Source organism: Crinia signifera, chromosome 7, assembly GCF_055691185.1.
Source record: "Crinia signifera chromosome 7, ASM5569118v1, whole genome shotgun sequence".
Classification (NCBI taxonomy): Eukaryota; Metazoa; Chordata; class Amphibia; order Anura; family Myobatrachidae; genus Crinia; species Crinia signifera.
In genome coordinates, this window is record NC_139223.1 from 191,345,852 (window position 1) to 191,358,653 (window position 12,802).

General features: G+C 43.3%; 1 protein-coding gene across 1 annotated transcript in view; it reads left to right on the forward strand.

Annotated features, from left to right (window-relative positions):
- Nucleotides 1-2,370, forward strand: part of LOC146019687 (uncharacterized) — a 2,480-nt gene extending 110 nt beyond the window's left edge. The window contains exon 2 of the mRNA XM_083152168.1: nt 1,765-2,370. Coding sequence (XP_083008294.1) covers nt 1,765-2,345 — 581 coding nt within the window. The 3' untranslated portion in view covers nt 2,346-2,370. The remainder of the gene's footprint in view (nt 1-1,764) is intronic.
- The last annotated feature ends 10,432 nt before the right edge of the window (nt 2,371-12,802 follow it).

The window sequence follows — 12,802 nt, forward strand, 5'->3', positions numbered from 1 at the left end:
CCACATAACACTACCCGCTCCAGGAGATACACAATGCTTCATTCCTGCACTCCCATCTCATGTATGTTTAAAGCTGTATTCAAGTCCAAAATGTATGATCTCGCTACTTCAGCACAGGTGATGGTAATCATACATCACTAGGGAAGTGCATGCACATAACATTATGCCCCTCCTGTAGTGGGCAATGTTGTCACCTGGTGTTATTGTATGGTTGTGCTAATGTGCGCACAATATAGGTGCATACACACACACAGATATTCTCTGATGTATCTATTGTGTACAAAATACATGAGCCTTATGGTAGCATTTCTGGATCAAAATTACTACAATAAATTAAATGTTCTACCTATACCATAACCATGTGACAAATGGCATATATCCTAATGTAGGAACAAATTTGCCAGACTCATCCCTCTTTCCAACCGTTTGCCACCATTTTGGCCCTTGTAATTACCTACATGACTTTTGCAGATGTATTTCACCACATTGACATCAAACAGACCATCTAAAAGTGTGTACCGAACTTATAACCCTTTACAGCAAATAACATAATCGTTGCTCATAAGCTTCACTACTAATTACTGCTTGTCCACTCCTAATTTGACACACCCTTGTTTGCAGAGCTCATCAGTGCAGCAGCTGCCATCATTTATTCATTAGTGTGAAAGTGGTGAAGGTTACTGCTTTTCATCCTAATTTCAGCCATTTGCCATACAGTGTTGTCAGCATTATAGCCACTGCCTGTAGTTTTTATTGAACATGTGACCTGCTCATTGAATGTGTATGAATGGTGTGCATGACTTCTTTAAATTTTTTGGAATCACAGGTTAAAGCACATACATTTATGGTTCACTGTGTGAGTGCTTCATGTGGTGTTTGGATGATCCATCCTTATAACTGGACAGACACTATTCTGGCCACAGCACACAAAAATGTCACATTTGCAAATTCCCAAACCATGTGCAGTGCAGGTGGGTCAGATGTAACATGGATACAAACATTTGTCATTTGTGTATGTGTTACAATTCATGTGTAGGCTAAAGAATCATTTTAATGTCATAAACACGGCCCTTTACATTTTGGCTTCAACACACCCAAGTCAAATGTATCTTTCTCTGCACATGTTACATCTGGCCCACCTGCACTGCACATGCTTTTAGCCATGTTGTTGACAAATGTGATCTCCCATCATAACACAGTAATAGGCATTATGCAACGGTAACACACACACAATTTGGACAGTACAAATGGTATATGAACTCAGGCCGCAGCACAGCATGTTTCCATACCTGACCATAATTCTGCTTGGCTAATTACCCATTATTTGTTAATGGACAGTCAAACCTATAAGGACCTTTTCCCACAGCCCCTTTTTAATGGTCATTAACCCATATCAATGTTTGTGGACCCACACTCACAGTAAACCAATTATCAACACCTTTAAAAGGAAAGCAAATTTTTTTTTGGGGGGGGGGGATACATTTGTAATGAAATGTAGTATTGTCCCCACATCATAATTGACCATATTGACATTGTGTGGAACGTTTAAGTAGTGTGAGTGCATTGTACAAATACAACAGATGTAGGTGCTATTATCACATCTCGGATGTTATTGACATCATAGGCTTCATTAGCATTGTAACATATTGGAGCACTAATAATAAATATCCTTACATAATTGATTTATAGTCAAGTGATCTTGCTTTTGTAAGACTGGACACTGCAAATGTTGTAACACTAATGTTATCTTTGTCATTTGTATAGGTGGTGCCAATCCGGAGCCTGAGGCAGAAGAGGATGCGTGGCCAATGCGGGAACACACCCCATCTCCCCGAGCCAGGCGAATGCCACATAGCCCCCAGCTGACTTTCAGCCCCGAACCGCCGGCTGGTGGTGTTGCTGCTGATTTCTTTATAAATTGGGCTGCCCATCAAGCCCGCTGCGAGGCAACTTTCAAACGTCAAGCTGCTCATCTCGAGAACATATATGTAGAAACCGGACGCATTGCACGGACCCAGGCACTCCTGCATAAGGACAACCGTGCCTTGTTAAAATCTGTGGCGGCAATGCGGCTGGAGCAGGCCACTTATCAAAACCGCATGATGTCCATAATGGAGGCTTTATGCCAGCAGCATACCAGCCACACCCGCATACTTGAGGACATTTCCGTCTCCTTTAGAGAGCGGAATTTGTTGGCACAACAGCAAAGCCCTACCTCCCAGAGCAGCAGCACAACGCCAGTGTCAACTCCCCTCCCTTCACCACCACGGCGGTTGACCCGGCAAACCCAGAAAGAAACCCCCAATGTAAAGGGGTCAGGGGCTGCCAAGCGTCGGGGCAAATGATGTGTTTTTACGTATGTTAACAAGTCAATCCACAAGTAAATAAGTTTGCAAAAGACATCTTCGGGTTGTTATTAGCCTTTATTGACCCCCAGCACATACACAGAAATGATGGTGACATTTTGCAAGGAGTACTAAACACTATGGAAAGCTCTTCCCAGTACACATGGGCCAAACAGTCCAATGTATGTGTTCACCCACATACACAAACATGTCAATTTTACATTTCTCACATGTAACATTCACATCATATAAAATCCAGAGGAAGGCAAAGGAAATCGACCTGTGTATTCACACCATACAACACCTATTAAGGGAAAAGAAACCATTAGCAAATGCACCACACACAGATACACACATATATATATATATATATAGCATTCACTTAAGGCCCACACACGGGTAGATATAGAGCTCAGCCATATCTAGATAGCAATATATGACTGTACAATATATTTATCAGTTTGGCATTTTCAGCAATGACCAGAGATGTACGTTGATGAAAGGGAACCTGGGGGGCCAAATGGCGCAGAGGTAATCAGCTGGTTGCAAGAGCAAGGTCCTGAAACCAGCGATTATAATAGGTCTGAAAACCCACCCGCCAAATGTTTGCCAGCCCACACTCCCATCATATGTTTTGCTGCGACCACATATCAGGATATTTGTGCCCCTATTGACCACGTGCAGGGCCGGAAACAGAAATCTTGGGGCCCGGTACACTGATATCTCTGGGGCCCCCCAACGACACACCCAGATTGTAATAACATTGAATGTGTTTGTATTATTAGTAAAAAAAGTTATAATTAATATTCACTATGCAATATAATTGTGCAGGGCAGATGGGAGAGCGCAGCATTGGTTCGTCCTATGGTTAGCTCTGTTGTGTGATGTCACTGGTAGCCGCATAGGTGACCAGACTGAGGCTGGTTACTGGATTGGGATCCATGTAAGTTTCCTTCCAGGAAACCAGGTGGGCAGCCAGCACCTTTATAAACTAGCCATTTCCATCCCCTGAGCCCCTCAGAGCCTTGGGGCCCCTCACAAGCTTGGGGCCTGGTACGAGTGTCCCCTTTGACCCCCCCCTGTCACCTGCCCTGACCACGTGTGTACACAGCTTTACTTACACACAGTGTAGTGCATGGACAAAAAAAAAATATATAGGCAGGTCATCAGTATGTCAAGTCTTAGGCCATTGGAGACACAAATCTGTTACCCCACCTCTTTAGAACAATTTGCCCTAGATGAGTGTGAAAAACCCCTGGAGACTGCAGGAGAGAAACACAGGTATGTGTAACATGCAAACTACTTCATGGTTATGATGCCTGTGAGAGATGACACCAATTAGCATGGCATGTCACCATTGCAATGTACAATCCAGACCCACATTAGTTAACACTTTGACATATAGGAAGGACATAATGTACACACATGATTTTGACCCAACTTACCATCCCCATGTAGACAAGCACAAGTGACGCAGACATCACCCATGGCAACAGCAGCACACAAATCCTCCCCCGAGCGGAGTGTGAAGGTGGGTGTTCTGATCAACATCAGCATATGAGGTGGGTGCCGGCATTATGCTTTAAGCAGTCAAGGTTGGACCCCAAAATGAAAAAAGCCCACACAAAAAATGTGAATCCTTACGGTAATTTGCACACAACTGACAACATTACTTTAAAACAATACTTACAGCCAAAAGGATGGGCAGCAAATGACATCCAGGTACCATGGAGCCCAGGAGAACAAGCCCCACACACATTCAGCCTACAGAACCAAAGTGCAAACAATATATAAGGATTTATGTAAATAACATGTATTGTTATGTTGGTGTGCCTTGCAATTATCATTTTCACTGAAGGCATCAAGCATATACATTGGAACAATGGTAAATTATAGTTGCTTCTACTATCACAAAGGTTAGGTAGACAGCACTAATGGTAGACATGTGAAGATAATTGTTAAGTGTAAAGGTGGTCACACACTGTAAAGATCGCAACTTATACGATGTGCGCATACTTTAGCCTTAGCATTTTTGTCTGTGTGGAGCATAAGTATTAAGGCAACCGCACATCTTTATCAACGAATTATCCACAAATTTAGTGTGCGTAACGATGGTTTGAAAGCAAAACTTGAGATATTTCGTGCATCACTTAACATCAGAAGATTATGAAAACGATCCAAGGGAGTGGCCATCTGACTGAAATCAACAGATGTATGGGCGATGATTTGAAAACATCGGACCATATATTGGGTAATGTTTTGGAAATCGAACCCCAAATCTTTCTAGTGTGTGGCCACCTTAACAGTTCTTTATATTTGTAACCCGTGATATGTCCATATAGGATGGCTTAAATGTTGCACATATGCCGTAGTTACTCACCACTAAAGGATGCCTGGATGAGCTGATTGCGAATCTGCCGCCCAGACACTGTACTCCGTCTAGCACCAGATCTTTCATTTTCCAAATCAGTCTCGCTGTCTTCTCCGCCCTCAATGTCTGGTAGATCTTGATCCAGACAGAGGTTGTGAAGAAAGCAGCAAGCCGTCACAATTTTCGACACCTTTTCGGGGCTGTACAACAACAAGCCACCAGACTTATCTAGGCACCGAAAGCGAGATTTCAATACGCCAAAGCATCTTTCTATCACACATCTGGTGGCCTGATGCGCACGTTGAAAATTGTGATCTGATTCAGAAAGTGGGTTAGACAGTGGAGTCAGGAGCCAGGATAAACAGGGAAACCCCTTATCACCTGAAAAATAGAACATTGGAAATTAAAAAAATATAAACAAAAAACCCCCATGATGGATCAAGGACACACTTACATGGGGCCACAAACTGCGCCCCTCCAGATGTGGTGAAACTACAAATCCCAGCATGGCTTGCCACATTTTTCCTATCAGGGAGTTTTCAAACTGTGGCAAGGCATGCTGGGAATTGTAGTTTCACCACATCTGGAGGGCCGCCGTTTGCGGACCCATGCTTTAGGACATAAATGCACATACCTCCCAACATGAGCCTCTCCAGGAGGGACACATTGCTCTGTTCCTGTACTTCCCTCTTAATGTGTGATTGCCCTCACCTTTGTACAACAAACTTTCAAACTAATTAACATGTTCAACACAGATGAAGGTAATCATGCATTAAGAGGGAAGTCCCGGAGCAGAGCAATGTGTCCCTCCTGGAGAGGCTCATGTTGGGAGGTACGTACATGCATAACATTATTTATTGTTGTGCAAACATGTGGAAATGTCACTACTTGCATCTTCTTACACAGATATACGTATTATCAACATGCATTATTGATGTAAAGTAGCATACAATACAAAAACACCTATCTATCTATCTATCTATCTATCTATCTATGTAGTTGTAGTGTGGCCAGGCACAACCTCCGGATAGGTTGCTGGTTGGGTGGCTTAGTCGACGCCAATGTCGACATCTTTGGTATTGAGAGGCAGCACTACAAACTTGTTAAATTAGACATACATACAGCAATGTTTCTATGCGTGTGCATTATGTTCAACATATATATATATATATATAGACATGCAGGTATGGGGACTCATACATCTCCTGAGCTGATCAAAGCCATGCCACTACTGGTTACAGCTGACTTTCGAACAGTAACAGGTGTATTTGATCAGCTGTGTGTAGTGGTGCCTCGCTGACACCTGTCTTAGGGCCAGATGTAATAAGCTTAAAAGCTGATAAAATGGAGAGTGATTAACATGGAAGGTAGGAGCTCATTGCCTGGTTGTTTTTCACTCTACATTATTTCCGTTTTGAAGTGTAGCACATCTGGTCCTTAAATATATATATATATATATATATATATGGAATCGGTACATCTGTCAGAATGCACTTTGGGCTACAGTCATTAGGTCGACCCCATTAGTTCTAGTGGCAGGTAGGTGGACATGACGTAAGGTTGATTTTGCATAAAGGTCGACATGAGGAAGGTTGACTGGTCATAATGTCAACATTGTTTAAGCACTGTTTTTTTTTACCTAATGTCGACACACTCAACATGGACACAGTTGGCAATGAGAATTGGACCCTGGCATTGCTTGGTTCGTTCACAATGCATCGTGCACGACGGCTCACTTTGCTTGACACAGCTTGAAGAGCTCCTCCACGCCCTAGTGGATGGTAGGGCATGAAATACTCGCTACCGCCACATGTCGCCACAAACAGCTGTGAAATACCCATGTTGAACTTATGAGCAGTCGACCTTCCGCATGTCAAACTTTATGCCAATTTGAGCTAAAGTCATGTCGACCTTGGCCCATGTCGACCTTAAATCAGGTCAACCTTCCTGGCAGTCTACCTAGTGGGGTCGACCTAATGCCTGTAGACCTACGTTAATTATAAGAGATGGCCGCTTCCCATATATATATATATATATATATATATATATATATATACACACATATATATATATATAGATATATATATATATATATATCTATATATATATATATATATATATAAATAAATAAATAAGATACATAGAGTTCATAATGTATGCATACACACCCAAATTGACAGAGAGATAAACACACCAGCCATCAATTCCCTATGTGTCACATACAGTAGTTTATACAGTATTATACACTTACCCAGTAGCCAGCCCTCTGCCATTGATCCGGCTTCAAACTCATCAAAGAGGACTGACTGGGCGAGGATATAGGAGTCATGACATGAGCCAGGGTAGCCTGCAAACACACTCATGATCTTAAGATTTGCATCACAGACCACCTGCACGTTGGTACTTGTGCTTCCATGTCGGTTATAATAGGAACGGGCAGTATCCCGAGGTGGTCTCAGCGGAATGTGTGTGCAGTCAATAGCACCAAGCACATTTGGCATGCATGCAATGCGATAGAATGCTACCCTAACATCATGCCACTCTGTCTCCTGGCTTGGGAAGCAGATTGAGGCATCTATATGTGGCAGAAAAGCTTCAAGCACCTGGGTCAGGTACCTGGACAGTGTGGGCTGAGATATGCCAATGCCTTGGCCAGTGACATGTTGAAAACTGCCAGACGCCAGAAAGTACAACACAGCCAGCAGTTTGTGCAGGCCTGAGACAGCGCAAGAGCGTCCTGTCACAGGATCTAGCTCCAGTCTAATGAGGCCATACAGACGGAGAATGTTGGTACGATTAAGCCGGAACATCTGTATAACCACATCATCCGGCAATGCGTCAAAACATAAACGCGGCCTAAATAAACGAGGCCTACGCAGCCTCTGTGATACCTGCTGAACCTGCTGGTCATGCTCAGTTTCATGACGCCGGCGTCTTCTTCCTTGGCACAGCCAAGACATCAGCTGTCTCAATGCCCACACTGAAGCACCCTGATATAGCATATAGTCTGCCATGCTAGAAGTCAGGAATTGTTTGTAGGTGGATGTTTGCCTTTTATAAGGCACACATGTGTGATTTCTAAGGTGTGTGATGTGTTTTCAAATGATAACACATGTGTTCCATTGAAGCAGGTGAAATACACTTCAAAATAGACCTTGTCAAGGAGGGTGTATTTGATTTCACGAATTTTTGTACGAATGGGAGTTGTTTACGAATCCGATTTTACAACTTCACGAATACGAATTTTTAGTACATGAGGAAAACACGCCTAGCCCATGCAAAAATCAGTCGTATTCTATCGATGGTGTAGACTTTTCGTACACATGCGTAGTCGTATTTTGAGATACGAATACGACTTCAATATCACAAGTTCACGCCAAGATAATTTCCACGATTCCACGATTTTTGTACTTCATAAATTACGAATTCACGAATACGCCAGAAATTCACGACAATACGCCTACGAATACGAATTTTTTCACTTTTAAAATACGAATCCATTTTGGTAAATGTCCCCCAATGTGTTTCCATCTTATTTTACACTGTTTAGAATGGATGTGCGATGCAATGGGTTAGCCGTCTGTTCGGGCGCATACACGCTGTTAGTGTACAAATGAACAATAAAGTTAATACCAAATATCACTCTGATCAACCAATGACAGCACATGATTGTTTGATTTGTGCCATTGCTAAGATGGCGGCTTATGGCAGAGCAGCACCCTTCTCTGCAGCCGAGCTGAGGACACTGGTCTCCGTTATGGAGACCAGGCTGGGCCGTGCGGGCCCATTTATAACAAATAGGCAGAAACGCTCTGCCTATGCGGTGGCCCGCCGGCGGATATACGCCCGCACCCAAGTGCGGCGGACCATCGCTCAGCTTGAGCGGCGGTGGTCCGACCTCCGGCGCAGGGAGCCAGAGAGGCTTCAAGCCATAAGGGCCAGCATTGCGAGATGTGAGTATTTCAACAGTAAATGTGGATTTGTACATGATTGGTTACCTGACATTATTGAATCCACTAAGGTCAGCAGCCTGATCATGAGTTAAACATGGCATACAATATATGAGTGCTACTTCCTGATTGACACCCTGTAATGGTCATAAAATATGTTATTGGGGAGGATTAATGCTTGTGATGCTTACAATGCCCAAATGTCACAGCATACCTGCCATGTTATAGGCTGTGTTTTGTAAAGGCCACTGAGGAGCTGTTTGCATGTACAAGTATCAGTACCTCTAACCTTTGCATTTATAGGTTGATAAGGCTTAATACAAATTACCACTAACTGGCACTTTTTTATTTTTCCAAAACACAGCACGTGCACGAGCAACGCAGGCCCGGGAGGAGGCAGAGGCGGCCCAGGGCCAGGAGGAGGCAGAGGCGCCCCAGGCCCAAGAGGAGGCGGAGCCAGCGAGGGCCGAGGAGGAAGATACAGATGAAGGGCTGGCCGAGGAAAGCTATGGAGTGGAGGAGGCTGAGTGGCCAGTGGAGGCAGAGGTGGCAGGCGAGGAGGAGGTCGGGCCGGCCGAGGAGGCCCAGGAAGAGGAGGAGGATGAGGAGGCCTGTGAGGTGGAGCAGGCGGCTGAAAGTGGTATGTATACATAAAGATTCGTTATTCCTTTGGTCAACCACTATTTGATATGTAGCAATGTTGATTCAAATGTGTTTGAAAATACTATAAAGGCAAACAACAAATTGGGTAGCAACAGACACACTTAGGGGTTAGATAGGGTGGCCAAACCATCCCTTTCGTCCTGGACACATATTAATGACACAGGTTGTGCAGATGGCTGTCAGGTCGATTTTAAGTGCCACTGAACCTGTGTAGTTAATCTGTATCCTGGAAGATAGTGATGACTTGCTCATGTAAGGGTTACATGTCCCTGCTGCTTGCATACAATCTGTAGCCTCATATAGGTGAGTAGAGTTTACTGGTGATTGATCTGTGTAAACTAGATTCAGTATGGCATAAATGGAGTATGGCCAGGCGTGGCTTAGACTGGAGTAACAAGTGGTGAGTGCCCCTGGGCCCTCCACTAGCTAACCACCCCCTGCGGTCTGCATGTATGTTTTTCAGCATAATTGTGTGTGTATTTGGTCTTAGTAATGCTTTTGAGCAAGGGAGTGGGTTAGTGCTGCAGCTTCCCCTAACTGGCATTCTGACAATGATTTCTGGAGCAGACCATCAGCAGGCAAGCCATGCTTGATTGCACAAATGTACTGAGCATTCCTGAGAGTTGTGTAACTCCCCTGCCAGGCTCCATCATATAACCGACACTGAACTTTGTTTGCAGAATTGTGATTGGTGCAGCGCGTGGCATGCTTCTCAGAGCTTAGTCATGGGTGGGTTTGGATTGAGAAGGAGCAGTATGACTGTGAGGTGTTCTACAGAGTAAAGGGTAGAGGGCCAAAATCAGGCTTTCCATGTAGTATGTATGCATGTATGTATAGGTGTATGTCTCTTATATATAGGTAGATATGTGTGTATATATATATATATATATATATATATATACATATATAGAGGACTTGCGGACCGGCACTCCACTTGAGTTGAATCAGCTGCCAGCGTGCCTTTGCAGAATTAAAATAGACGATAGAATCCCAACATCAAGAAGAGACCAAGCACGGCACTGGAGGACGGTTTTTATTACCTCAACGTTTCGAGGCTGGCTGCCCCGTCGTCAGGAGGAAAAGTACACACAACACTTAGCTGTTACCAGCTCACCTTAAGTACCTGTGTTCCCGCCTGCATCCACCGTCCACCACGCCTCCAATCACCGATCTGCACCCAGCTGGAGTGGCGACATGAGATAACATCAGCGTCCACTACCAGCTGATTGTTGCTACGCAACAAGTAACAGACCTGCGAGCCGGAGGCGGGGGGCGTGCGTTAGCCTGCAGGGAACACGTAGTTACCCAGAAAAATCAATACAAACAATTAAAAGAATACAAATACATTTAAAATACATGTATATAAAAAGGCACACCATGACAGTGTGGCTGAAGTAAAACATAAAGCATAAAAATACAGATACAAAGATAAACGTACATTTTAACCCTTCTGACCAATATCGCCATGTGTGTATACATCTCTTCACATCAATGTGTTCCACATGATCCTCTCATTCAATCCCCTGGGACAAACAGTATCCAATTTATGGATCCACATAGCTTCCAATTTTAATAATTTTTTGTTGCGATCACCGCCACGTATGTTATCAGGTATCTGGTCAATAATCATATATCTCAAAGTGCATAATTGATGGTTGTGCTGTTTAAAATGTACAGCAACTGGTTGATCGCAAGGTTTGCCCAATAAAGCCGCTTTAATGGAGGAGCGGTGGAGAGCCATCCGCTCCTTGAACTTTCTGGATGTCTTTCCCACGTAATAAAGTCCACAAGGACAAATAATAATATATACAACGTAACGTGAGTCACAAGAAAGAACATGTCTGATCTTAAATTTAAAGCCAGAATGTGGATGGTTAAAGCTTTTTGCCGCAATCAGGTAACCACAGGTTACACAATTAGGGCATTTATAACACCCAGGTTTTTTCTTAGTTATAGCAGACTCAGTTTTAAATCCACTGATGTCTGCATGAACTAGCATATCACGTAAATTTCTTCCTCTTTTGTAACATGTCAAAGGTTTGACATTGTGGAAGCATTTTAAACTCATATCTGTGGATACTATGGGCCAAAGCGTTCTGGTGGCTAAAGGCAAAACTCTCTTTTTAACATCAAAACCTTAGACTTCAATCCAAGTCTAAGGTTCTGATGTTAAAAAGAGAGCAGTTGCTGAAGCCCTCAGACAGAAAACATGAGGATATTTTCCCCATTATTACCACCTATGATACATCAAGCGCAGTTTTGCCTTTAGCCACCAGAACGCTTTGGCCCATAGTATCCACAGATATGAGTTTAAAATGCTTCCACAATGTCAAACCTTTGACATGTTACAAAAGAGGAAGAATTTTACGTGATATGCTAGTTCATGCAGACATCAGTGGATTTAAAACTGAGTCTGCTATAACTAAGAAAAAACCTGGGTGTTATAAATGCCCTAATTGTGTAACCTGTGGTTACCTGATTGCGGCAAAAAGCTTTAACCATCCACATTCTGGCTTTAAATTTAAGATCAGACATGTTCTTTCTTGTGACTCACGTTACGTTGTATATATTATTATTTGTCCTTGTGGACTTTATTACGTGGGAAAGACATCCAGAAAGTTCAAGGAGCGGATGGCTCTCCACCGCTCCTCCATTAAAGCGGCTTTATTAGGCAAACCTTGCGATCAACCAGTTGCTGTACATTTTAAACAGCACAACCATCAATTATGCACTTTGAGATATATGATTATCGACCAGATACCTGATAACATACGTGGCGGTGATCGCAACAAAAAATTATTAAAATTGGAAGCTATGTGGATCCATAAATTGGATACTGTTTGTCCCAGGGGATTGAATGAGAGGATCATGTGGAACACATTGATGTGAAGAGATGTATACACACATGGCGATATTGGTCAGAAGGGTTAAAATGTACGTTTATCTTTGTATCTGTATTTTTATGCTTTATGTTTTACTTCAGCCACACTGTCATGGTGTGCCTTTTTATATACATGTATTTTAAATGTATTTGTATTCTTTTAATTGTTTGTATTGATTTTTCTGGGTAACTACGTGTTCCCTGCAGGCTAACGCACGCCCCCCGCCTCCGGCTCGCAGGTCTGTTACTTGTTGCGTAGCAACAATCAGCTGGTAGTGGACGCTGATGTTATCTCATGTCGCCACTCCAGCTGGGTGCAGATCGGTGATTGGAGGCGTGGTGGACGGTGGATGCAGGCGGGAACACAGGTACTTAAGGTGAGCTGGTAACAGCTAAGTGTTGTGTGTACTTTTCCTCCTGACGACGGGGCAGCCAGCCTCGAAACGTTGAGGTAATAAAAACCACCATTCACAAGTCCTCCAGTGCCGTGCTTGGTCTCTTCTTGATGTTGGGATTCTATCGTCTATATACATATATATATATATACACACACACCTCTCAGAATGCATGTTTAAAATGTAGGTTTGACTAT